Source organism: Cibotium barometz, chromosome 50 (assembly GCF_041138505.1).
Source record: "Cibotium barometz isolate CiBa-2024 chromosome 50, ASM4113850v1, whole genome shotgun sequence".
Classification (NCBI taxonomy): domain Eukaryota; kingdom Viridiplantae; phylum Streptophyta; class Polypodiopsida; order Cyatheales; family Cibotiaceae; genus Cibotium; species Cibotium barometz.
The window spans coordinates 20993348-21021061 of record NC_141095.1 but is presented as its reverse complement, the minus strand read 5'-3'; the positions used below and the strand labels follow the sequence as shown (position 1 = coordinate 21021061).

Here is a 27714-nt window from a genome sequence, read left to right as displayed (position 1 = left end):
AAAAATAGCAGTATGCATAGAAAAAACAGCAAGCTTCTTGAACTCATACCTTTTCTTCGACCTCATCTTCTCTACTTACCGACTTGCTCGTTCATGAGGCATGCTCTGATACCACTGTCAAATCCCCATAGGGTCTCAAGGTAGAACGCTCTTGATACGAGACTCGAAACCTACAAACAAAACAAACAAACAAGAAGGGGGTGCAAGCCTGACTCACCTCCCAACCTCGACAGCCGTGGGCAAACCCACAAGACTTGGTTGTCCCCACCGAGCCACGAGTTGAGCTAACTAGATGGACGTACCGACCAATCTCTACCTCGTGACGTCCCATACCGCCACGAAGCTACCCTCGCGGGCCTCGAGACTGTTGCCGGCCTCGGCTGCATGAAGCAGGTGCACGTCTGCACCAGATCCAGGCTCCTGACCATAGAGCTCTCACAAAACACGCGAGACTCTATATGACTAATGACTTACCTTGGCCACCCTTTTATAGGCTCTTGGCCCGTCATCGGGCATCCACACTTGGGTGCCCGCTCGTCCATACTTGGGTGCCCGCCCGTTAGTCTATCCCTAACTCAGCTCGCCAATCAGCTTGCCTAGCTCCAAGCTTCCCCAAGTGTGGATGCCCGTCATTGGGCATCCACACTTGGGCGCCCGCTTGTCCATACTTGGGTGCCCGCCCGTTAGTCTATCCCTAACTCAGCTCGCCAATGAGCTTGCCTAGCTCCAAGCTTCCCCAAACCTCGAAGCTAGTCTTGTGTGCGTGTAGCACACGGTAGATACACACTGTGCACATGACACCACTTCTTCTTGGGATTGGAGATATGGTAGACCCAGAGGGGTTTTTTTGTCTCTCAGCAGTGGTATGTTCATGAGTTGCTTGAGGCCTTTGGGATGGAGAACTGCAAGCCTATTATGTCGCCAATGGATCCAAACACGAAGCTGACAGTGAATGATCCTTGTGAGCCAGTTGATGCCTCTCTGTATTGAAAGTTGGTTGGTTCATTGCTATGGCTGCTGAACACTAGACTGGACTTGAGCTTTTCTGTGGGGCTGTTGAGCTCATTCATGCAGACGCCGTTGAAGTCTCATTGGGACGCAGGATTGCGGATCTTGCGGTATCTGCAGGGGATGAAGGATCTTGGACTCTTTTACAAAGGAGGGGGTTTGATGGATGGAGTCAGACTCCAAGGATGGAGTGACTCAGATTGGGGAGGATATCCAGGCACGAGGAGATCCACATCAGGCTACAGTTTTCTCTCGGCTCAGGAGCGGTTTCATGGAGCAGTAAGAGGCAGCCAACTATTGCCTTGTCATCGGCAGAGGCGGAGTACCGGGCTCCTTGTGGTGCTGCTTGCGAGGTTGTGTGGCTGCGGAGGTTGCTTGGCGAGATTGGGTTCCCGCAAAAGGAGCCCACAGTCATCTAGTGCGATAACCAGAGCTGTATAGCTATTGCTCGGAATGCGGTCTTCCATGCCCGGACCAAGCACATAGAGGTACAATATCACTTTGTTCGTGAGAAGATCTTGGCTGGTGGCATCTTGCTTCTTTATTGTTCGATGGAGGACAATGCGGCGGACCTCTTCACGAAGTCTCTACCTCAGGCTATGCTCCGGCGGCACTCCAGCAGCTCACTGGGGTTGGTTCCACATCCAGGATTTGAGAGGGGGTGTTAGCAGTCATCTCCTGTCTGTGTATTTACACCAGGGCCTTTGTTGTGGGTGTGCCCGCCCGATTTAGGTGTTTTCTCATTTTTCCCCGCTCTCCATATTTTTCCCTATTTTTTTCCCATTTTTCTGGTGTGGGAGGCAGTATTGGACGTGTTGGCTATACCAGATGCTGGCCGACTGGTCACTGGCTGCCCCGACTTTCTCTGTGTGCTGGCCGACTGGCAGATTCTGGCCGACTAGAGGAGGATCAAGTTGTGGGCTGATTTGTTGCTGTCGGCTGTCTTTTCATCAGGCCGACTGGTTGTTGGGGCCATATAAAATGGCCCCTTGGCCCCCCACACTTTGTATTCAGTATTCGGGTTTTCTTGTGTATATAGTAGAGTTATACGCTTCTCTCTCTCTCTCTCTCTCTCTCTCCTCTGCGTTTTTCTACTGTGCACTTGCTCTAGTATTTTTGCAGATCTTGTCTTCATCTCTGTTGCATATTCTGACAGTGGGTATAGTAGGAGAAATGCACAGCAAAGAAGGGAGGGATGGATTACGGCATACAGATAAAAGTGGGGGCGAGTTGAATGGCTGGCAGGAGCTGTTGTGTTAATAAAACGCACAGCTATGAGAGAGAAGAGGATAGAGAGAAACACTTGATTGCATGAACACACACACACTTGCAAAAGAGCACACTTGCACAAGAGAGCGAGATAGAGCACAAGGGAACTTGCTTCAGCTTGATTGCACTTATAAATAATGTTGCATGAGGGTCCTTTTATATAGGCACTAGACCTAGTCTCAAAGTGAGTGCACTAAAGTGTCTTGACACTAGCTTTACACTTATTTAAGAGATTGTTCACATGCCCATAAATATAACACAATACGTGTGTGCTCCGATGTCCCCTCAAGCAGGCTCACAAGTGGAGATGCACCATAAACCCTACATTCAATACTCCCTCTTAGCTCCACTACCAATGACGCGGTAGAAGTGAAAAAACTTTTCCCTCTGCTCTGGAGTTCATGCCTCATTGCACATCATCTCCCAGATGAGCTATCTGAATCTAACCTATTGCCTTAGATCATCATGAATAGCTCCAATCCTCCAAAGAAGACAATGACTGGTTCTTTGGGAGCGAGCCATGACCAAATCCAAGTGTTGCCACCCTTGATCTCCTCAGCACAAACATTGCCAATGAAGACCCCATCCAGATAACAAGGGAGAATCAATCTCCCTCTTCCTTCCACATCTCCTACTGGACCCAAGAGATGTAAAAGGCCAGCTCAAGTGGTGACACATCCATATTTTCACTTCCTTCATGTTGGCTTTGGATATTTTAAAGCATGCAGAAGGGGCCCTTGTCAATTGGTATAAGTCTTGTAGTTTTTGCTCCAATGGCAGGCATGTTTTGTATTGGGGATCACATCTTGTTTTCAGGCAGGATGTCAATGCCATGATGAGGATATAATTCAGGATGTACTGAATGAGCCAGTGATGATTCTGTTGGAAATAAGTGCACACTAGGTGTATTCTTTTCCTAGTCTAGTATAAACTTTTGTCTTGAGTCTTGTGTGTCTGCCATGTGGCATCTTATTTGTCCCACATATCAGCGTGGCTACTATCTCTTGTACTACACACCTATATATTGTGGGTGTCACATCATAAGAAGTATCTAGCTTGTGTCTTGTCTACACTCATCTCAAGGTAACTCTTTATCCTTCAATCTTGTTCTTATTTCACTTCTAGTCTTCTAGTTTCTAGCTCTTGTTTCCATATTTTTACATGGTATCAAAGCGAGGTTCCTCCTAGCCTCTTCAGCCCATTGCCTTCATCTCAGCCATCGGGCTGTCCTTATTCAAAGTTTTCGTGGAGCTGCTACTGTTATCTCTCTTGGAGCTGCTGCTGCCCGTCATATTGGAACTGCTACAGCCTGCTGTACTGATACGACAAGCTCCATATCACTCCCATGAAGGGAGAAGGCTTTGTATTTTCCTCCAATGAAGGGAGGAGGCGTTGTTTTTTGTTTCTTACAGCTTTGTAATAATTTCGTGGAGGTCCCATGGGCCATTTATCGGCTCCCAGAGGACGATAATACATTCTTCTTCTTCTTCTTCTTCTCTCTCTACTTTCTGCACATCTTCATTCAGTTTGTGCGTTAATTCCGTCGCGAAAAGAGTGGTGATTTCTGAGCATTGAAGTTACCGATTCTTCTCCGAAGCTTCCGCATGTTATAGTGGTATCAGAGCCTACTTCAAGTGCAAAGATTCAGCAAAGAAACCAGAATTTTTTCTCGCTCGTGTGGTTGGTTTTCAGGTGCTGGTGGACTACCCCTTTCGGAGTGACTCCTGTCCCTCAAAGGACGGTTGGTTTTCAGCCTCCGGAAGCCTCCGGACGTGTGACTTGGTTGAACACAATGCTAATCAATACACTTAAATACACTAAGATTTGAAGGACACTTGCTCAAATACAAGAAGTAAATTGTTGAATTGACAAGAGACACACAATGAGCCGGAACGGCCGATCCCTCCCTTGAGTAAATTGTATTACTATTGGAGAAATTCAATACATAGCTTCACGGGCATCCATTACCAAATCCTCCATGCCAATGCATATGAAATTCAGCATTTAGAAAACAATGGTATTTCGATGTAGATCACCAAGGAGCTGCCTTGATGCCCGGCCCGACTTCAGTGCCCATATTCTCTACCATTGGCTCTATGTTCTACCAAGCAAGGTAGCAACATCTTCAAGAGCACATAGGACAAGAGAAACACTACACAGGGCGGCTAAACAAGGAGTCCTGCCCTTCTACTGAATAAGTAATGACAACACATTGTCCAATTAGCTTACCAGTCTTCATAGAAGTTGTTGCAAGCGGAAGCCTTCGCGTTGGAAGCTTTAGAAGTGTTGATATCTTCGATTTGCCGCAATCCTTCGCGACAAAAGTCTTCAAGAGGATGAAGGGAACCCTGGGAAAGCTTCCCCTATGGTTCAACTTGAGAAAGGAAGGCTGAAATTAGGGTTTTCAGCAAAAAGACCAGAAATTACAGCAAAAATGAGAGCTGTTTTGCTGAATTTCAATCATTGGGAGTGAGTAGGAGAGTGATTAGCACTTGGAAACACTCTTGGAAGCTTGGAAAAACACCCTAGCAAGTTGGGTATAGCTATGGAGAGCTTGGAAATGGAGAGAAATGGTGGAAAAACAGAGTTTTCAACCTCCAAAAATCCTCATGAAGAGAAAACACGAATTTTCTCTTAATAAGTAAGTGAATTGGGGTCCAATCAGGTGAGGGGACATGGGGAGATGCCCATTTATGAGTAAAAAGGGAGGATCAGGTCCTGGACATTGAGTCTTGTCCGCCTCGGGACTTCAGTGAGTGTGAACTTGGAAGCGGTCATAATTTATAAGTGACTTTTGGGCGCCCAAACTTTAATGAAGTGGGAACGCACTCACTTATAAATATTGGCTAAGTCCTAAGGGCTATTTGAGCCTAGATTGGGTAATACTTACCACCTGTTCACATGCCACACAACCATGTCAGCAGACAGTTTCACATGCACGGTTCACAGGCGGGCGTCCCCTAGCCCGGAACTACACATAGGTCATGCAGGCATGAAAACAGCATGCAATTTCATTTGCAGGCAAGCACATAAAGATGCTATGCAATGCAGCATTGGCATGAGCAATTTCCGTTCATAAAACCATATAAGACCAGGCGTTTCCAGGCAAGTATATGCGATACTAGACCCAGTGGAAAGCCAATCCTCCAGGCGTTTCCGGGCATGTACACAAACGCACAAGTCCCATCGGAAAGCCAAGTCCTCCAGATATTCCGGGCATGATAACGTCAAGTCCCAGCGGAATATCATATCCAACTATACAGCATGACACGTGTCAATCACATGCATAGGCACATTCCATAAGCCATGGACACCAATCCAATATGTACATAGTGTGAAAGCAAGAGTGAACCATTCGGGTGGCCAAATGGTGACATTCCCCAATTAGCATCCGTATGATACAAATCACGCATGGTAGACAAGTCCCCATGAGAGGCACCCGAGATAGCTGCTGCATACGGCTTTCGTGACAATGCATCGGCCACTACATTCTTCTTTCTCGGGGTGTGCAAGATCTGAAAATGAAACATAGAGAGGAAATTGGCCATCCTCATATGCTTCTCTGATAACTTAGTTTGAGTAAGAAAATACCTCAAACTCTGGTGATCTGTCTTCACAGTGAAATCAGCCCCAAGAAGGTAATGTTTCCATATAGTAAGTGCATGAATTACAGCCAAGAGCTCTTTCTCATAAATGCCAAGAGATAGCTCTGCATCATGTGATCTACGACTCTCATAAGCCACGGCATGTCCCTCTTGATTAAGGACAGCCCCTATGCAATCTCCAGATGCATCACATTCCACACAAAAAGGCTTTTGCAAATCCGGAACGATCAACACTGGACCATGAGTAGTTGCATCTTTTAATTTGAGGAATGCATCTCTCTCTACATTAGTCCATTTGAACACGGCCTTCTTCTTTGTCAAATCATGCAAAGGAGAAGCAATCCATGCAAAGTGCCGAATGAACCTGCGGTAGTAAGAGCATAATCCAAGAAAACTACGGATCTCATGCACCGAACTCAATTCGGGCCAATTCCGAATTGCATCAATCTTTGCATGATCCATCCGCACTCCATCTTTGGACACAATATGCCCAAGATAATGTATCTCTGACAAGAAGAAGTCACTCTTCTTTGCACTTATGAAGAGTTTATGCTTATGGAGCTCTTCAAAAACAATAGCCAAATGAGCTTTATGCTCTTCTTCGGTCTTCGAGAAGACTAGGATGTCATCAAAGAAGACACCTGTAAATTTCCTGTACCCACAGAATATGCGATCCATCATTCTATTGAATGTAGCCGGGGCATTTGTAAGACCAAAAGGTATAACAAGATACTCATAAAGCCCAAATGCTGTCCTGAAAGCAGTTTTGTGTACATCCTCAGGCACTACACGCACTTGATGATATCCACTCTTGAGATCAATTCGGCTAAAGCATGCCGATCCATCCAACTTGTCAAGGATGTCGTCTATGCGTGGAATCGGAAACCGATTCTTGATGGTAAGCTTATTCAAAGCTCTATAATCCACACACATACGAAAGGATCCATCCTTCTTTTGAACTAAGAGGACGGGTGAACAATATGGGGAAGAGCTTGGCTGAACCAAACCCTTCTCAAGAAGCTCATTTACTTGCTTCATGATCTCCTCTTTTTGGGATGCACTTACATGATAGGCTGGCCTATTAGGTGGTGAGCTACCCGGCACAAGATTAATGCGATGATCTTCCGGTCGTACAGGTGGTAACTCATTTGGTAACTCATCAGCAAAACAATCATTGTGCTCTTGCAAAAATTTCAGCCTATCATTACAAAGAGTGTTTACATGTACATCATTTTCCTCAACAGGATCTCGTACAAAAATCAAGTACGCAAAAATACTCTTTTTCATTACTTTCTTAATTTGTACATGAGATACAAGGGGAATGGTATCACCCTCTTCACCACCATCAATTACATGTTCTTGGCCTTTATGCATGAAGGTGATCCTGTTAGTCTTGTAAGCCTTGCACGGATCAATACATGTATGCCAAGGCTTTCCAAGCAATACATCACAGCCATTCAAAGGCGCCACAAGAAAATTCTCATGATCCACATATCCTTGAATGTGTATGCGCAACTTGCCAAAAATAGGCATGACTTGCACTTCTCTACCAACAAAGGCAGCCCCTGCTTCAATTTGAGGACCCATGTCCTCCACTTTAATACCCAAAGCAGCTGCCATCTGAGTGGATATGAAATTCTCCGTTGCACAATCATCAAACATAAACAAAGCGGGCTGATTCTTGAGTTGTCCCCAAGCTTTGCATACAACCCTATCTTTGCTATCATGTGAAGTGTTGCCCTGCACATCCGGAACCATATGCACATTAGGCGTCGGTACATTAGCATTTTCAGCTTTGTTCTTCTTATTTGGGCATGCTCTTGCCATGTGCTCAGTGCTGCCACAAGTAAAGCATTTGCCTTCGCGCATATATTGCTTCTTCTTCTCAGCACTAAGACCAAAGTTTGCCGGCTTATAAGGGCGCTTTTTAGCAAACTTATTTTCAGCTTTTGGACCTGATTTGGCTTGGTTTTGGTCCCTTTTAGGTGGCTGTCCATCATTTTGCAGGTTTTGGACAACCCTCTCTTTGCCTTGAAATGAGGGTTTAGCCTTATTGGATCGACTTAATTTGAGTTCCAATTGCTCGGTGGCGGTGGCGGCTGCGATAAATTGGTGTAAGGTATGACCAAGATACATTTGTAATCCCGCTTTGTACACGGGTTGCAATCCCGATTGAAACCTTCTCTTCCTTTCTGCCTCGGTGACATGCATAAATGGAGACACCTCCAAGAGCACTTTCCAAAACTTTTATACATATGCATTTACCGATTCCCCCTCATTTTGCTTTACCCAATCCCACTTCATTGTTATCTCATTCAATGCATTGGGAGGCAAGAATTGAGCATAGAACCTCTCCTTGAACTCTTCCCATGATCTAACAGGATTCGGTGAGAGCTTCTCCGTGAGCCACCAATGGGCAGCAGTGTCTTTCATGAACATGCTTACATGCCGGATCATGGATTTCTGAGTGAAATCCTCAAAAGCAATATCAAACTGGGCAATAAAAGCAAGTGCCTTTGATGCATCATATTCCCCATGATATGTGTCAAGCTTCACAGATTTGTCTCCGGCTTTGAAGTCACGAGACTTTGATGCATGTGTGTGCATCTCAACATGTTTTCCCCCATGTTTGTCCATTGGGACAGCCCCTGTAACTGGCATCATTTTTGGACCAAAAGGTGATGCATAAGGCATAGATACATATGTGCCCTGTAAGCATGAGGCATGGCTGGCCCCTCAACATGCATTGATACATTTTCAGCCATGGCTTCTCCCTCACGAGCACACTCGAAGGCATGAGTGGCATGAGAGATACGCGGAATACCTGCACCAACAGAAAATTGCAGCCCATGTTGCATGTGTTGTGCATGCAACACATGTACATTTTCAGCCGGCAATGGCATTTGACATACATTTTGACCACTGCTATAAACATTGTATCCTTCACGGGCTACATAAGGTATTCCTGCATGGCGTGAAGTCACTGATTGTTCCTCTCCCATAGCATGGAGATTTATCCTCTTAGACATAAGTTCTTGTTCGGGCACTAGTGGGGATTCCAAGGCATGTGGGATGGTTGCCTTTTCTGCATAGGCATCCTCGGTACGAGCCAAGTATGCACGTACTGCATCCCTCGGTTGCATGTGCAACTCTTGAGCCATCATTGCCATAGCATGATCCATATAAGATTCAGCTTTCTTGGCCTTCAAACGATCATGTACCAATGGATCCTCGCGGCGATAGAGATTCAATTGTTCTTGTTGTGCATGGAGAAGAGCCTGCATACGAGTAAGTTTAGCCCTCAAGACTATGGACTCTTCTTCTTGCATCTTTTCTTTGCCACAGGACGGCTGTCCCACATATTCATGTTCCCTGTTGTGCACCACATGAGTTTGCTCATCCTGTAAAGCATTGGAGGCATGCATTTCATTGTCCCTGCCTCTTGTATTAGCATCTCCAACCTTCATTGTATGGCTGTCCATAATGTTCTAAGTGTAGAGATAGCTAGTGTTCACGGTGATCGTCTCTCACGATAGAAGTGAAAGAGAACCGTATGCTCTGATACCAATGTGACTTGGTTGAACACAATGCTAATCAATACACTTAAATACACTAAGATTTGAAGGACACTTGCTCAAATACAAGAAGTAAATTGCTGAATTGACAAGAGACACACAATGAGCCGGAACGGCCGACCCCTCCCTTGAGTAAATTGTATTACTATTGGAGAAATTCAATACATAGCTTCACGGGCATCCATTACCAAATCCTCCATGCCAATGCATATGAAATTCAGCATTTAGAAAACAATGGTATGTCGATGTAGATCACCAAGGAGCTGCCTTGATGCTCGGCCCGACTTCAGTGCCCATATTCTCTACCATTGGCTCTATGTTCTACCAAGCAAGGTAGCAACATCTTCAAGAGCACATAGGACAAGAGAAACACTACACAGGGCGGCTAAACAAGGAGTCCTGCCCTTCTACTGAATAAGTAATGACAACACATTGTCCAATTAGCTTATCAGTCTTCATAGAAGTTGTTGCAAGCGGAAGCCTTCGCGTTGGAAGCTTTAGAAGTGTTGATATCTTCGATTTGCCGCAATCCTTCGCGACAAAAGTCTTCAAGAGGATGAAGGGAACCCTGGGAAAGCTTCCCCTATGGTTCAACTTGAGAAAGGAAGGCTGAAATTAGGGTTTTCAGCAAAAAGACCAGAAATTACAGCAAAAATGAGAGCTGTTTTGCTGAATTTCAATCATTGGGAGTGAGTAGGAGAGTGATTAGCACTTGGAAACACTCTTGGAAGCTTGGAAAAACACCCTAGCAAGTTGGGTATAGCTATGGAGAGCTTGGAAATGGAGAGAAATGGTGGAAAAACAGAGTTTTCAACCTCCAAAAATCCTCATGAAGAGAAAACACGAATTTTCTCTTAATAAGTAAGTGAATTGGGGTCCAATCAGGTGAGGGGACATGGGGAGATGCCCATTTATGAGTAAAAAGGGAGGATCAGGTCCTGGACATTGAGTCTTGTCCGCCTCGGGACTTCAGTGAGTGTGAACTTGGAAGCGGTCATAATTTATAAGTGACTTTTGGGCGCCCAAACTTTAATGAAGTGGGAACGCACTCACTTATAAATATTGGCTAAGTCCTAAGGGCTATTTGAGCCTAGATTGGGTAATACTTACCACCTGTTCACATGCCACACAACCATGTCAGCAGACAGTTTCACACGCACGGTTCACGGGCGGGCGTCCCCTAGCCCGGAACTACACATAGGTCATGCAGGCATGAAAACAGCATGCAATTTCATTTGCAGGCAAGCACATAAAGATGCTATGCAATGCAGCATTGGCATGAGCAATTTCCGTTCATAAAACCATATAAGACCAGGGGTTTCCAGGCAAGTATATGCGATACTAGACCCAGTGGAAAGCCAATCCTCCAGGCGTTTCCGGGCATGTACACAAACGCACAAGTCCCATCGGAAAGCCAAGTCCTCCAGATATTCCGGGCATGATAACGTCAAGTCCCAGCGGAATATTATATCCAACTATACAGCATGACACGTGTCAATCACATGCATAGGCACATTCCATAAGCCATGGACACCAATCCAGTATGTACATAGTGTGAAAGCAAGAGTGAACCATTCGGGTGGCCAAATGGTGACAGGACGTCTCCCACATAGATAGTGGATTGTCAGATTGCGTTCTGAAAAGGAAGTGCATTTTCCTGCTATGGCGAGCTTCGACGACGAGAGAGACCAAGAACCATGGGACCAGAGTGCACCAGGTAGCCCAGCTAGGGCACCAGGCTTGAGTGTTACAGACATGTTCCAGCAAATGATGCGAGCAATCGTAGAACAGACAACCAAGTTGGACGAGCAGAAGGTGCAAATCTTGGCTCTGGAAAAGCGTACCCGTTCTACAGCGTCGCGTTTTCCATCTCCTCCTCCCTCTCCTTCCGTACCCTAGATTCCAGATCCTCGACACAGGGACCCTTTTGCGGGGTCACAACCGCAGCCGAGCTCTTTGCTCGAGTTGCAGATGCGTGCATTGGAGATCCGACAACAAGAAGACGAAGCCATGCGACGCGTGGAACACGAGCGTTACCTCAAAGCTTTGGACGACAGATTGACACTGGCGGCGCCCTCGAATCATTTTCTCGAGAAAATGAACTTCAGTAAGTATAATGGTAAACTCGACCCCACAACTCTTTATTCATGGTTGCATCAGTTTGAAGCTTACTTTGCCAGAGTTAGAAAAATAGATACTGACAGAGTGATCTTAGCCAGTTGGTACTTGGAAGGTGAGGCCATTCCTTGGTGGACTCAGTGGACTCATGCCCACACCAGATTAGGTATGGCAGCTTATGTGTGGGACGAGTCTGTCCGCGCCCTTAAGCAGCGGTTTCTACCGCCCCACTACCTTGAGCGACTCAAAGACGAGTTCAAGGGAGCGCGTCAGAACGCGCAACCAGTCCTTCAGTTTGCTAATATAATTTCGACTTTATGTCTGCAATTAGGTTTATCTGATACGGACAAGAAAGTGCAGTTTTTGTATGGCCTTGACATGCAAATCCAATGGGAGGTGCGTATGTTTAGGCCAACCACCTTTGAAGACGCACTCTCGCTTGCGCAAAGTGCAGAAATGAAACATAATGGTGGCAAGTCCAATACTTCCCAGCCTGCTTCTCCCAGGGCTACCACCTCGGGGGGCAAAGGCCAGAACCAGACGGGGTCTTCCCCAGGACAGAGCGCGGGAGCCTCTAGCTCCAAGAACTCGAACAATGCGTCTAAGCTTACTCCAGACCAGAAAGCGGAGGCAGGCAAGACAGGTAGCAAGTTGAGTGCTAAGGAGCTTTCTCAGTACAAAAAGGGAGGGTAGATGTTTCTTTTGTTATACAAAAGGACATACTTCTCGGGATTGTCCTAAGAAGCCTCCAAAGTCTGCCGCCGCTGCCTCCACAGCTTCCGTGGTGGTGAGCTCAGCTCCCACACAGACCCCAGCGGCTACCCCTTGTTCTTCAAACCCCGGTGCTTCAGTTGGAGCAATTATTAGTCAGGAGCTCGAAGATAAGCAGAAGGGGCCCATGACCAGGAGTATGAGCGCAACGAATTGCTCAAGTCCTTTGGCTACATAGGTGGCCAAAGAGTCGTTGTCTTGTTTGACAGCGGCAGCACGGAGGATGTGGTCACGGAACAGGCCGCTAGGCATGCCCGTTTCGATCTGATTTCGGTGGACAAACAGGTTGAGGGTTTTAGCACAGGCATGACAACGAGCGTCAAGTATGAAGCTCTAGGTGCTAAGTTAGTTATTCAGGGCATAGAGTTTGTGCGCGATTTTATGGTTGCCCCTCTTGTAGGAGCAGACATAATTTTGGGTATTCAGTGGTTTCACAAGTTTCTTCTTGATGTCAAGTGGGACAAGCACACGTTCTAGATCAATCGGAATGTGTCAAACGCCCTAGTGACCATTAAGTGTGAGCCAGATTTTCTGAACTTTCCGCTCGTAAGCCACTTGCAGGCTAAGCGAGCAGTCAAGAAAGGCGCACAGTGTGCGATGATTTACATCCAGACAGCCCAGACGGTGGCCAGTGCCCCTAAGAAGTACTCGGTTCTCCATGAAAAGTTCCAGAAGATTTTTCCTCCCTCCCTAGCCCCCCCTGTCCAAACCGGAGGACCACAAGATTGACCTCCTCCCAGGCTCGGAACGCCCGAGCAAGTTTCCATATCTCCTTTCCAAGGCAATGGAATCGGAGTTGGACCGCCAACTCCAAGAATTGTTGCAATCTGGCTTCATCCGCCCCAGCGTGTCGCCATTTGCAGCATCGATCTTATTTGTCAAGAAGAAAGATGGGTCTTCCCGTTTGTGTGTCGATTATTGTGCACTCAACAAGTTGACTATTAAGAGCAGATTCCCGATGCCTCGAATTGACTATATTCTCGAGAGGCTGAATGGAGCAAAGGTGTTCTCGAAACTGGATTTAAAGAGTGGGCACCACTAGGTGCGGATTGTGGAGGGGGACATCCCCAAGATAGCCTTCCATACGGAACGGGCCCACTATGAATTTGTGGTCATGCCATTTGGCTTGATGAACGCCCCAGCTACATTTAACCGCATGATGATGCGTGTTTTCCGGGATTTGATTGGAAAGTGTGTTCATATTTTTGGACGACATACTGGTATTTTCAGCTACGGTTGAGCAGCATGACGTTGATGTGGAGAAAGTCCTTAGGTTGCTGGAAAGCAACGAGCTCTACGTCAATGGAAAAGAAGTCGGAATTTCATCTGTTCTAGGTGCATTATTTGGGATACATATTTAGTGCTGAAGGCATTTGACTTGATCCGGCTAAAGTGGCCGAGATTGTCAACTGGGAAGTACCTTAGACAGCCTATGACACTAGATCCTTTGTGGGTATATGCCAGGCATACTCCAGCCACATCGACAAGTTTTTTGACCTCTCGGCAGATCTCACTGATGTGCTAAAGGGAGTGAAGACAAGAAGGCAAAAGATTCGAATGACTCCACGAGCGTTGGAGGCATTCTAGAATCTCAAGGTGGCTTTATCAGAAGCGCCTTGTTTAGCACTTGCCTCGTGGGACGAACCATTTCAGGTGATCACCGATGCGAGTAACATCGCAATTGGAGGTGTATTGCAACAGAATGGTCATCCAGTAGCTTACATGTCTCGTAAGTTATTGCCCGCAGAGAGAAACTACTCAGTCTATGATCGTGAACTCCTCTCAGTTATACAGGCCTTGAAACATTGGAAACATTTTTTGTATGGCCGTGACTTTGAGGTTCGCACTGACCATCACGCATTACGCTGGATTCAGACAATGCCAAGTGCACAGTGGAGTGATCGACAACACCGCTGGAGTCAGATATTCCAGCAATTTGGTGGTATGATTGAGTACCTTCCAGGAAAGGCCAATCCAGTGGTCGATGCTTTGAGCAGGAAGGGACAGGTGACTACGATTCAGACCACTAGACTTGATCTTGTTGGTATAGGACTAGATGACATGAAGCACATGTACGCGGATTCCGAGGAATTCTGTACACAGTGGGAACATGCATTGGATGCCACAGGACCATGCCGTTAGTTAGGGTTTGCGTTTAGAACAAGGGGCTAGCCCGGGTCTTTGTGTGGGCATGGGGATAGTGTGGAACCACCCCCATGAGGGCCATGAAGGCCCTGGCTGAGGGGCTGTAGGACAGCCCTAGGGGCAAAGCTAAAGGCAGATTTCAGGAGATGCAGCCTTTGTGTGGCTGTAGGGCAGGTATGGGGCAGCCCATACAGGCTACCCAGTCCTCAAGAGGTTTGCAAAAGCATTGTCCAGCCATCCAGAAGCAGGCGCATGATGCCTAGCCAGTTAGGAAAAAAACGCTTCTTTCAAATTTACATCATTCTAATAAAGCAAATACATTGTGTCCTCTCCATCTCTCTCTCTCTCTCTCTCTCTCTCTCTCTCTCTCTCTATTTTCTGCACATCTTCATTCAGTTTTGTGCGTTAATTCCATCGCAAAAAGAGTGCTGATTTCTGAGCATTGAAGTTACCGATTCTTCTCCGAAGCTTCCGCATGTTACAAGATGGGGAGATGAGCATGTGGGCGAGAGGCGAGGAGATGCAGGTGGGTGTTGTTGGGACTCCTTGTGCCCTCCTTTTTAAAAGTGTGCTTCTTCTTTCTTTAAAAAAAATTCCCCAATGATCTAGAGTTTAAAAAAAGCTTGTAAATTTTTTAAAAAGCTTGCACACGGAAGCTTGGGCTCTCTCGTGCTTGCTCTCGCTAGAGGGATCACACTCGTACGACCGAGGACACCATTCGAGGTCTTCAGATGCCATTGAGTGACATCGAGTGGTACGAGTGCGAAGACCAAGTGTCCTTCATTGTATTGTTACATTCGAGGTCTTCGCACTCGTACCACCGACTCCACTCAAGAGCAGTGCTGCAGGAAGCGGCAGATTGACGTGGCGGCAGTCATTCAACCTCCCCATGCTATCTGAATGGATGCACCTCACCCTTCCACTGGGCCAACAGGGACTGGACCAATGTGATCTCGAATTAGAGCTCACTCACCTCCCCACCTTATCTTCCCACAACACAGAGGAGGTGATCGAGTTACGTGACCGGGTGGCGTAGCAGACCAAGGATCTTGTCTCTTTACGAAGCAGCGAACGTGGATGCCCTTGTATAGTCTCTCCATCATCTCCAGTCACTTCTCAGTGGATCTGAGACTTCTTCATCCACTGGGGTACCTAGTTTTACATCGGGTAGCACTCAGAGCTTTCCTCCCACATGAGGAGGATCTTTAGTTTTTTATTATTATCATTGTATATACCATCTTTTCATGATGTCACTATTTTTATTATTGTACCCATCATCTTTTTTGATGTATTAACAACATAGTGCATCTTTTCATGCAGTAACACTCTCTTAGTTCACAGTGCTTTTGTATCCTCCTCACCGAGGACGGTGAGCATTCTAGTGGTGGGCTGTTGCTCCCTTTTGATGCTTTTGATTTGATCACCAAAGTCCTCCTTTGATGTGTTGCAGCTAACGGCAAAAGTTCAACCTAGAGGAGTAGTCCTTGACACTAAGAGCACACACATGAATAAGCAGATTAGAATGGAACATAACACAGTTACAAGATTGACAAGAATGACAAGAATACTGGAACAACACTTGTATCACTCCAAGACATTGTTACATGTCCTTCATTGTATTGTGCGCACCCAGCAGTGAGTCGGACGACACGGGCTGAAATAGACAAGTGACTACAGCACTCGAGGTTAAGGATAGGATGTAACATGAAGGATGAAGCATGAAGGACATCCTCAAAGATGAGCTGAGAGGCCATTTAAATGATTCTTACAAGACGTGGTGCCTTCAATGTCGGTGCGTGCCTTCAATGTCGGTGCGTGCACCTCTCGTGGTGAGCTTCTATTTCTGGATAAGTCCAACGAATGCTCCGGGATGGTTCCTCTAGCATTGTGGTGATCCACTGTGGCAGTGTGATGATGTGACAGTGATCTAGTGTGATACCTTGAGATGGTCTGGTCCAGCCAAAAGAGTAGTGTGGGCACACCCTTGGTGGCTACAGGTCGCCCCTTGAGATGATATACCAGCTTCAAGTTGTGCTTCTTTGAAGAGAATGAATCAAAAAGTGCATTTGCCCCTAGGCATTTGTCCCTAGGAAGAGCCGTCAAGGGTCTTGGTGCTCTGCTGCTTGAGGGCCTGCATCCCTCCTAGCCAGCGTGCGGACAACTCAGAGATCTTTTACAGGTTAGCCTCGTCATCTCTTCCTTGCCTTCGAGGAGACCCCATTTTGGTGAGATTGGAGTACTCTGGCCTCCCAAGCCAATGTTTCATATGCAGGCAGATGGGACATCTGGCTAGAGCTTGTCCTTGTCACCAGTCCAAGCGACCACCTTTGGTGGTCCCCAGCTCAGTTTATCCTCAGGGTGTGGCATTGTCTCCGGCGAGGCAACACAAATGCTAAGGGATGGAATACCGGCCGCACAAGCGAGGGCCAAAGTGGCAGTGGGCGGGGGGGGGGGGGGGGGGGGGGGGGGGCATTCCATCACTCTCCCAATGGCTCCACCAATCACCGGGAGAAGAGGAAGGTATTCCTTCTTGAGGCCTGGGAAGCACACTGTCACGGGAAAGATTGAAACGCCAGCCATTCCTTGGAGCACCTGTAAAGATTACTGATATTCATCCTTCGGGGCATGGCTACTACTAGGTTGAGTTTGACTCACCAGCATCAAATAAAGTCATGCAGTTGAGCCCCGTTGGACTGCGTACGGACCAGACCTTCTTAGTGAGGAGGCAGCACAGCTTCGACCCCATATCCGACCCAGGCGGCTACCAACAATCTTGCACACCAGAGTGGAGGCCTCTAGGGATGCAACTGTTGAAGCGAGGAGCTGGAGGTCTACTTCCGAGAAGGGTAGGCAAGGGACGGCGGCCTCGTTCGGGGATGACGGAGCGGCTGCCATGGAGTCCTCCTAAGGGGTGAAGACCAGAAGAGGCCGAAGCTTGCCGAAAGGTAAAATGCCCAAGAACTGGAAAAAACTGCCTGATGAGAACGGAGGGGACTAGGTGGGAATGGAGAGGTGAAGCCGAAAGGGAGATGGGGGCCCGCCCAGGGGGGGGGTGTGCACCAATGGCAGGCGCAGTTCGAGGGGGGGCTCTCACAGCTCAAAGCTCCTCGACTGGTCAATTTTACCTCTTTGCACTTTTGAACTTCTATTTTCTTTAAGCTTTCCAAACCTTAGAAATTCTTTGATGGCTGTGGTACCTTTTGTGTGCAAGAACTCTTTCTGGATTCAAGTTATTGAAAGAAACCAGTGTAGCATGAATTATGTTACAAATTGTGTTTTTTCCTCTTATAGGCTCAAATTGTTCACTCCCATGTTCCTATTGGGAGCTATAGTCTTCTTTCCTGTTAATGGAACTGGGGGCAATCTTGAAGATCCGAACAAGTTCCTCTTCAGTGACATTGACAAACTGTCTATCAGCAATGTGAAAGATGGGTCTCAAAGGTATCGTTCACAAATAATTTATTCTCTTCCATTTCAAAGCCATTTTATTGTGTTTATGTGTTCTAAGATGTTCTTTCCCTTTACAAATATAAGAGAAGATTATGGGCCCATGTATGTATATCATACATATTCACGGCATGGATTTGTGGAGTGCTTTACAAGGAGTATAAGAAGGTAATGCTAATGCGGCTACGCTACAATGATGCCCAACGCCGACGACCAGACCAATTTACTGTATGTCAAACTCTGGAGCCTTTGTCTTCTGTTTAGCCTTTAAGGTTTAGATAGATGACTAAGAGTAATGCCCCATGATCTATGTTGTTTTTTGTGAGTTTGTAAGCTGTTTATACTGAACTTAAGACGTACTATCCTTTGTTTGATTCACAGTGTTCATGTTTTGCAGGTGTTAGTGAAGAATATACCTGTGGATCCTGATGAGTCTGTCAGCCTCCATGTTGAGCACTTTTTCAGGGTTAACCACCCTGACTACTACTTATCACATCAGGTTTTCTACCAATTAAGTTTTATCTATAAAAAATATCTGATTCTTGCATTCACGTCAAGGACGTCTTATTGTATGCGTTTGTTTGTCTTTGTTTGAGCACTTTTTCAGGGTTAACCACCCTGACTACTACTTATCACATCAGGTTTTCTACCAATTAAGTTTTATCTATAAAAAATATCTGATTCTTGCATTCACGTCAAGGACGTCTTATTGTATGCGTTTGTTTGTCTTTGTTTGTGGTCTATGAATGACAACCTTCAAGCTTCCATCAAAAATTCATTGCTTTGTCTAGAAGAAAGCTTGCATGGCTCTAGTAAACAGACGATTCTTCCAATGGGACATTGTGGTGGAGACCTGATTGAAAGCTATAAGATGCTTTTGTCGATCACTCTTGACCATATTGTCAAAGAAGGGGGTGGTCAAAAAGGCCTTTGGATAACAATCCATCGGGGATCCACTACAAGTTTGTTGAGTGGTGATAGGAAGCAGGACACAAGACAGCTCATGGTGCTCTCCAGACAGATCCCCAGGTAGTTAGACAGATGGCTGTTGACTTGTACTTCTCTCTATACGGCTGACCCCCTACCTGATCCAGATGTAGAGCTCAGTACAGAATTTGGGAGTACATAGTAACATCAGAGATGAGGAGACACTTGGAAGCCCCATCACGACACTGGATCTCAGGATGACACTTTTTGCTTTGCCAAGAGGCGAGTGCCCAAGTGACGATGGCTCCTTTTATCAATACTGATTGGGATTCCATTGGGGATACCATTATTTCATCCGTTCAAAAGATTTGGGACAGCAATGTCATGCCTCCCTCTCACTCAGAGATTCATTTATCTCATCCCCAGAAGGGTGGGGGGGGGTGCGGATAGGATCCTCATTTTCTAGTGGAGGTCTATTACCCTTCTTGGCCTTTCCTACAAAATTCCAGCCAAGGCAGTAAGCCTTAGACTTCAGCCCTCCTTCTTGATCTCCTACAAGACACTTAGACAAGATTTGTACAGGGAAGAAGCATATTTGACAATATCTTCACTTTAGGAAGAGTTGAATGGGTGGGGGAGAGTCATCAACACTTGGTCATTATCCTACTTGACTATTAGAAGGTCTATGACAAGGTGGACTAGAGTTTTTTGCAGGGAACTCTATGGGCTTCCTTTTTCCCCCCCAAGAAAAGATCCTTCCATGAGTACCAAAAATGCAGCCAAATTGGCTTAAGTACATGACCCAGTCTCAATCATGGAAGACAAGAAAAACAACAGGGGACAGAGAGGGGCTCTTCTTCGCTGGCTGGCTGCTCTCGGAGGAAGGCTATCTCATACACAATGAGGGGGAGGGGGGAACAACTAAACAGGTGGGCTGTGATGCCTAGTAACCTCATTGCCTCTGATCCTGAGAAAAGGACCGTTGCTCCAAATCCAAAGCCTCTTGGCTGGAAGCTGTCAATAGTTGCTTCCAAAAACCATGGAGGAAGCATGTGGGGATGTTGTGTCTGTCAGTGTGTTGCTACTGTTGCTGGCATACTGTCAGGAGCATCCTTGGGGGTGAAGTGATCATGCCATTGCCACGCACTAGGATCCCACTGTAGACACATCAGTGGTGAGCCCTCCCATAACCATAATCTCCAAGATCTCTCTTTGGCCACTTTGGTCGGAGAGAGATCGATGTGCCATCTGTGGTCATGAAACCCAATCACTCTCACCCTCTATAAAGTGCAGTTGTTGAGGTTCTCTGCCGAGGTGGGGGATTGGCTCAATGGCCCTATAGAAAAAGTCATGAGGGTGCCTCCATTTGCACCATGGACTGCCATTGGGATATCCTCCTCTCACTTGGGGGGAGGCGGGTCCTAGACTAGTGCGACCCAATGGCAGAGGTGATGTCGAGGGTGAGTCTGTCTTTGCCTCGGATCCCAGCTAGGCTCCTCTCCTGCCACACTCCGAGTGACTGGGCCGGTCCCTGAGGTCCGAGCTAGGCTCCTCTCTTGAGCCTCTAACGGGAGCTGCCTGAAAGTGAGCCACTCTGTAAGTCCAACGGGGCATGCAGTGACAGATTCAACCACTTGTCCAAGAGATAAAAATAGAGAGAGGGGGGAGAGAGAAGGGAATAGGGATCTTGCACAGTACACCACACTGAGTGGGGAACAAGCCCTGCCCCCTTTCAAGAATTTATTCAGGAACAATCCACGGGCACGTTGGCCAGGATCAATACAATCAATGAATACAAAACAAACAAATATGCCGATGTAGGATATCCAAGTCGAGTCGATGTCGAGACACGAGATCTCTGATGTCGAGCACACCATGGGGATGACCCACAAGTATCTCTCACTCGGCTAGTACCAGATCCAATATCCAAATCCAATGAATCCGAGTCCGAGAGAGTCCGAGTCCGAATCCCAAATCTCAAAGACGTCCAAGAAAACTCAACACCCAATCTGTAGGAAGATCCTCACGAAGCTCTCCGAAAAAGCAAACACCAAGGTGGCAGATATACGAGTCTAATAGTCAATTCCCCCTATTCAGGATCGGAGGAAATGCTGGCAGCGCTGGTGGCTATGGGCGGCTCTGCACAGGCGACGAGCGGCACTGCACAGAGGCGGCTCTGGGTGGCCGAGCTAGGCGGAAACAGGGCGGAGTGGATGATGATGACGAACTTTCTTCTTCCCACAACTTTGTTTATGATGAAAAGTTCCATCCTTGGTGATGAGCCCCACAATGGATGAGAAGGGGAGGATTCATGCTAGTTTTATAGCCAAAAGGGAGGGGGGGTGGCTGGGAGAGGCGGGTCTTGCTTTTTTGCAAAAAGTTACCGTGCTTTGCTTTTCTCTTTTTGCTTTAATATTTTAGTAATAATAAAATATTGCTCATCTTTTGCCAAAGTTCTTGATTTATTTCCTTTCTAGCTTCAGGGCCTTGCTTTTTGGCCCTGGAGCTGCTTTTTGAAAAAGCGGCTTTTAGCTTTTTGATCCGGCTTAGTCTCCTCTTTCCAATGGTGCCCTTAGCTCGCGGTCAACTTAGTTTGATTTTTTGTTTTTTCTTGCTTTTTGTCCAAAATTGGTGCTTTTGCTGAGCCAACTTCGTGATCACTGTTCCCATGCTTTCATCAACATTGAGATGCTTTGGATACATTTTACAGGGAGAGAGACCTTACGATCAATTTCGGCAAAACCAAAATAATGGTATTTAACACCAACCGCCTGACCACCTTAGGACTATCCTTCCTATTCAGAGGGGCATGAGTAGAGATTGTGATAGATTAGCACGAGGGCATGCCTCCTTGGCCCGTTTGGAGAGAGAGTGCTCTCAGGCACATTATCAAGAATCCCGCACTAAGTATTGGCTCTTTGACACCTTAGTGCGCCTAGCAGCTATGTATGGAGCAGCCGTTTGGGGACCACGATTGGGGGAGGATGTGTGGAGTATTGAGAGGCTTCAGGTGCTGATGCTATCACACATGATCAGGAATAAACCGTGGTTGTTCTATGACATAATACATGCAGAGTTGGGGGTAGCCCCATTAGTCACAGATGCTCTCTTCTAGACCATTACTTACATTCATTCAGCATGTATACTCCCTCGGCTAGAACCAGAGTGCCAATTATCCTCCACCCCTATCGGCCAGGAGAACAATCCATTTCTCCGACGACAGGCTTATGGCCAAGAAGTACAATTGCCGATTGTAGATGAGCGATTGCTCTTCACAACGATTGCACTGGCCAGCGATTGGAGATCTAGAAGATTGGTGAAGCACGATTGCATTGTCTGTGATTGCTCAGTTGAGCGATTGGAGAAGTGCACCGATTACAGATGCTGCGATTGCTTAGATTGATGGTTGCTCATCCGGGCGATTGCATAGTTTTATCAGCCACGTGGTGGATTATTTGCCACGCGTTAGAAGCTCGTGAAGCGGTGGAAATGAACGGAGTTGACTGACGGAGTTGGTTGGACGTCGACGTCCGTCGATTGATTGACGGAGTGCAGTGATGGTAACTGAGAATTCTCTGCTGTTGCTGACGAATTGAGCTATCTGTGCGAGAATTGAGTCGCCTGAGTGAAGCTGTAGACGACTGCTTGCTGCCGACTGTTATCTGCTGCCTATAGCCATGCACCGACTGGCTGCCGTATGATTTAACCGACTGTAGACTGATGGAAAACACCTACAATGAAACATGGAAAGCTTGAACAATGAAACAACTTGCTCCACCAAAGCTATGAGAGCTTCAACTAGTTGAAATCCACATTGTTTTGCAATAGAATGGAAGCTATGGAAAGCTTGAACAAATAAGCTATGGAAAGCTTGGAAGCTTGAACAGAAAACCAAGCTATGGAGAACGTGGCTTTGATACCAGTGTTAGCTTTGATGAAAGCAAAGCTGCCAACACTCACTCACTCAATGTCCACAAATTTAAAAAAACGGGGGGAGAGAGAGAATGTAGAAAGCTAGTTCACTAGGAGCAAGAGCTCAAGGTACAATGAAGTACAAAATGAACAACCCCCCTAAATTGAGGACGAGGTTGTTCACTTTGTAAGGTGTCCGTTCACACCTGGATGACCATGAGGAAAAGCCCAGTGAGACAAAAGTGCCCATGGCATAAGTGCATGACCTCACAGTGTAGTACTACCAGATATCTAACGTTATTTAGATGTACACGCCTTGCAACATCTTGGTGATGATGTCCATGTTGACTATGATGTTTTATTGCCATCACAACTTAGAACCTTTTGCCTCTTATAGGGGTAGTGTAAACCTATGAGGGGAGTCAAACTAGATCTGGTGCCATATTTTTTGCCTCTTTACCATGATTGTTGTCCCATGGAATGTGCAGGCCTTGGTGGCGTCTTTCCTTGCTGCCAGAAGCAGGTCATGAGGATCCAGCTTCACCTTGCATGGATATTCTGCTCGTGCACGAGCATAAGCTTGATGCCAGCCAGTTCACTAGATCTAGCAAGCTTTTATCTTGGCACACTTTCTTTCTGCTGCAAATGGAACTAAAGGTGGCGTATGTACTTTAGTGACAACTACATTTAGGCCTATGATTGGTTGTGGAGTTATTATCCCTGCTACAGCACAGTGGATCATGCTTGTGCAGGGTGGATTGAAAATTGGTGTGCTGAATGTGTATGCTCCTAGCCTCAGAGGAGAAAGAATTCTTTTTTGGGAATGCCATCATGGACTGTTACTCTTAAGCAGATCATTGGATCATTGGAGGTGACTTCAACATGGTCGAGCAACCGGCAGATAAGAAGTGGGGACATGAAGGCATCATTCACCTGCTTGAACGGGCAGCCTGGGAGAGATTTATCTTTTCCTTGCATGGCAGGGACTGTTTGTTAGAGGATGGCTTCCATAGGAAGAGAGACGGACTCCTCTTTTCTTGGAGTAATCGGAGGAGTGATGTAGGTTGCATTTATGCCCGATTGGACCACTATTATGTTGATGATTGGGAACTTGATAGAGGTGGCACTATCTTCATTGCTACATGCACCTCAATGTCAAACTATTGTCGTGTAGTTTTGTGCATCAGAGATCTGGGGAGCCATAACTTTCCTCCTCGGTTACGCATACCAGAGTCTCTTTACTCAGATGCAGAGTTATCACGATAGGTGATGGATGTTTGGAGAGCTTGTGATACTCTCTCTCTTGCCTTAGAGAGTGTCAGTGATCTTCGATGTGATGAAACTCTAAGCTGACCAATAGCCACTCGGGAGCCGTGTGGTAAAAAGCCCTCCATGTATCTAGGCCTCTCTATAAATCCATCATCAGTGATACTCATGAAGTGATCTCTGTAGTATAGCATCTTCGGTGGAAGAGGCTGTGTAGGCGATATCCATGTCTCTCATGTATAGAGCTGCCATAGGTCCTGTCTCAATACTCTGTTCCTCTCACTATGAGAGAGACGGATATGTGGTGCATCCCTGTCATACTGGAATGGTGGTAGATGATCCATGTCTAGGCCATGCTGTGAGAACCAATGTGTGACCTGTGCATACCATGATCCTCTGTCTCCTGCCTCAGCCAGCTGTCTAGATGCCTCAAAAGCTCTGTATGACAATCTGTCTTGTGGCATCTCTCTGAATCTGTCTAGCAGGCATATAGTCAGGAATATGGCCTCTACCATCATAGGAGGCGCAGCAAACTCTGCTTGGATAATGTCATGAGGTATTGACGGTTTGCTGCGTATCATGCGTGCCATCATGAGGGCCTGTGGTCTCTCTATCTGTGTCCACCAATGGGTAGCAAGGCCTGGCGCCCATACCGCTGCTCCATACATCAGTGCCGGTGTGACTAATGTGTCAAATAGCCACCCCTTCATCCGGGGCTCCTGAAAATGCGCCTGGTGGCACTGTCTCTCTAGCATAGCCAATGTTGCATATCCCCGTGTCAATCTAGCTCTGGCTGCTGAACCCATGGTGAAGCGCGTGGCTGCTGCAGAGAAGGTAACCCCTAGGTACACGTATGATGTCACCACCTCCACCTGGTGTCCTGCGAGAGTGAATGTGAGCTGACTCCTGCCCTGTCTCGATGTATGAAAGACCATAACCTTGGTCTTCCCAAGGTTCACAGTAAGACCCCTCTGTGTGTAGAAATCATCGAGTGCGTGTAGATGCTGCTGTAGATCTCCTGGAGACTCAGACACTAATACAATATCATCAGCATAAAGCATAATATGTACTGAGGTACCTGCTAGATCGACTCCATCTCCGGCTCCCCCTGTAATGAAGTCAGCCACCTCATTGATGTATAACCCAAATAGCGTGGGGGAAAGTGGGCATCCTTGCTTCACACCAATGGTGCTAGCAATAGTCTTGGACATACCTCCTCGGCATCTGACTTGCCCAAAAACCTGCTCATACAATGCATAGATGCCCCATGTCATATCTGCTGGTATGCCAAGAGACTGCAGGCAATGAAAGAGCCTCTCTCGTGGTACTATGTCAAATGCCTTGCGGAAATCCACAAAGCAGCAATAGAGCTTTCTCTTCCTCACTCTGGCCTGATCAATCATACATCTCAAAGTGAATACATGGTCAGTGGTAGAGAAAGCTCTCCTGAAGCCTGCCTGCCTTGATGAGCGTAAACTTACTCGCTCAGCATATAAGCTAAGCTCTTGCTCCAACACTGCACCATAGAGTTTGGCCAACACGTGGCCAACCATAACCGTCCTGTAGTTGCTCGGATCGAGCATATCCCTTGTTTTGTGGATCGGCACAATGGTGTGCATTGTCCACTCCGCAGGCAAACCCTCTGCTAGTGCCCTGTTAAATAGATGTGCAAGAAAAGGAGCCAAAGAATCTACTGCATATATGAGATGCTCACCTTGTAGGCCCATATGGTCGGCGGCCCGTCCATGCTGTAGGCGGCGGATAGCTTCCTTTACCATCGAGTGGGTAAAGAAGCTAGCTGTGGTAGGTCGAGGCTCCCGTGGCTGAGGTATAGGTGGCTGTTGTGGGGCGTGGTATAGGCCCTCTGCATATGTGTGCCATGTCTGTGGGTCTGCAATGGGTGTTGGTGTCCGGGGCTCTCTGAAGTGCCGCCATGAGATAGGGCTATCTCTACTCATGAAGAAATGGAAGATCTCTAGCTCCTGTATCTCTGCGAAGGCTCCACTTTTGCGGCGAGTAAGTCTCCTCATCTCTCTCCTCGACTTCTGCTCTGTGATGGCTCCCAAGGCTCTCTGTATGCGGAGCCGTGAGTATAGGGCTCTGCACTCGTCATCATACCATCTGTTCTGGGGCATAGTCCCAGATCTCGCAGGCTCTCCCCGTGTGTAGGAGTGATGCCAGCTGGGCTATAATGGTATCCATAGGTGCCAGGGGATCCATGAGTAGGAGCCCATCCTCTACTCTGCCAGTGTATATGTCTACCATGTCATGTGTGAAGTAGATGGTAGTGTGTGGCGTCGGTATGTGGGGAGCTGGTGATACCGGCGATCCGGCTAGTGAAAATGCCAAGTATGTATGATCTGCCCCAATAGGACGAGGTGGGATGGAGAATGAGGTGACAAGCTGGGATGCCTCCAAAGACCCCATAATGTAGTCTACCACTGTGCCTCCGGTCCGTGTATGACCCCCATGTGGAAAGCATGTCAGCCCTCCTGATCCCGGCCACTGTAGCATCCCGTTATAAATAACGAGACGATGCCTGGCTCCCAACTCTAGTAAGTGGTCCCCATAATGTCCTCTGTCTAGTCCAGTGTCCTCTGATGCCCGACTAGCCCTTATCTCCTCTGGATCAACAGGGTGGAGGATCTCCATGTCATCATAGTCATACACCTCACACTGTTTGCTCTGTGTGTGGGCATTGAAGTCACCCGTAAGAAATACTTTCCCTAGTGTAGAATAATGCATAATCTCCTCTGACAGACAAGTGTATGGCGAGGCTCCTGTCTCCTCCTCCTGTGGCATGTCCTCTGTAATGACATAGGAGGATCCTGATGGAGGAAAGTAACATAGGGCTATGTATATAACCCTGTCCTGTGAGAGCTGTAAGCTGATCCACATGTATCTGGCCTCTGGATCGTGTGCTACCACTCTCAGTCTCCCCTGTAGCTCCCGTCTGAATAGAACCGCTACTCCCCCCGACCCGAGGTACTTTGGCGTGTGGTCCTCCTGTATGCGTATGCTGACTCCCACTGGAATCCCTCTACTCGAGGTAGCCCTCTCTCTGGGCTATGATGTGTCTCTGTCAGAAGTATGATGTCTCTCCCCACCATAACATGCTCTAGTCGTCCAGGCTACACCCATAGTGAACCATTACAGTTCCATACTGCCATGTGTATCTCTGTTAGTGGCCTGGTTTGTGTCCCATAGGCCCCAAACTGCTAATCCATGGGCCGGCCATCAATGATGACCCGACCATCTCGATAGAAGGCCTTCTTGCCTTCTCTCCTCGCGTGTAAGACTCGTGGCATGCAAGCTCTCCTATGCTCTAGCTGCATCCTCGTGAGATCATCATCCAAGAAAATAGGAGCTCCCTCTAAGCCTCGTAGTATGACCCTCTTCCTCATGAAGGTGACCCTCTCCGTCTCTCATGCAAACTGTAGGATGAGGGCTCGCTTGCGTGTTGAGTCTTTCCCGGCTCTCCATGCTTTGGTGAAGGGGAGAGGGTCCTCTTCCCTGTAGCCTAGCTTCATGCATAGAAGCTGTCCATCTTTCTCGGGAGTGGAGTTGGGTGTCTCGGCTATACCTGACTCAAATGTTGAGGCGGCGCGCATGCCTCATCTTCTCCAGTGGTGTGAATGATTTGATGTTCTTCCCTTTGAGTCTCCTCTCAC

At 47.1% G+C, this 27714-nt stretch overlaps 1 protein-coding gene across 4 annotated transcripts in view; it reads left to right on the top strand.

The window, feature by feature from the left end:
- Positions 1-27714, top strand: part of LOC147609925 (hyperosmolality-gated Ca2+ permeable channel 1.5-like) — a 58098-nt gene that overhangs the window by 9684 nt on the left and 20700 nt on the right. For 3 of the 4 annotated variants that reach the window (XM_086787322.1, XM_086787325.1, XM_086787323.1), the window contains exons 2-4: positions 17783-17932; positions 18031-18166; positions 18336-18437. In XM_086787322.1, the coding sequence (XP_086643448.1) occupies positions 17783-17932; positions 18031-18166; positions 18336-18437 (388 nt within the window). Of the gene's footprint in view, positions 1-17782; positions 17933-18025; positions 18167-18335; positions 18438-27714 lie in introns of those variants that run through there. The other variant, XM_086787324.1, reaches the window with a different exon arrangement.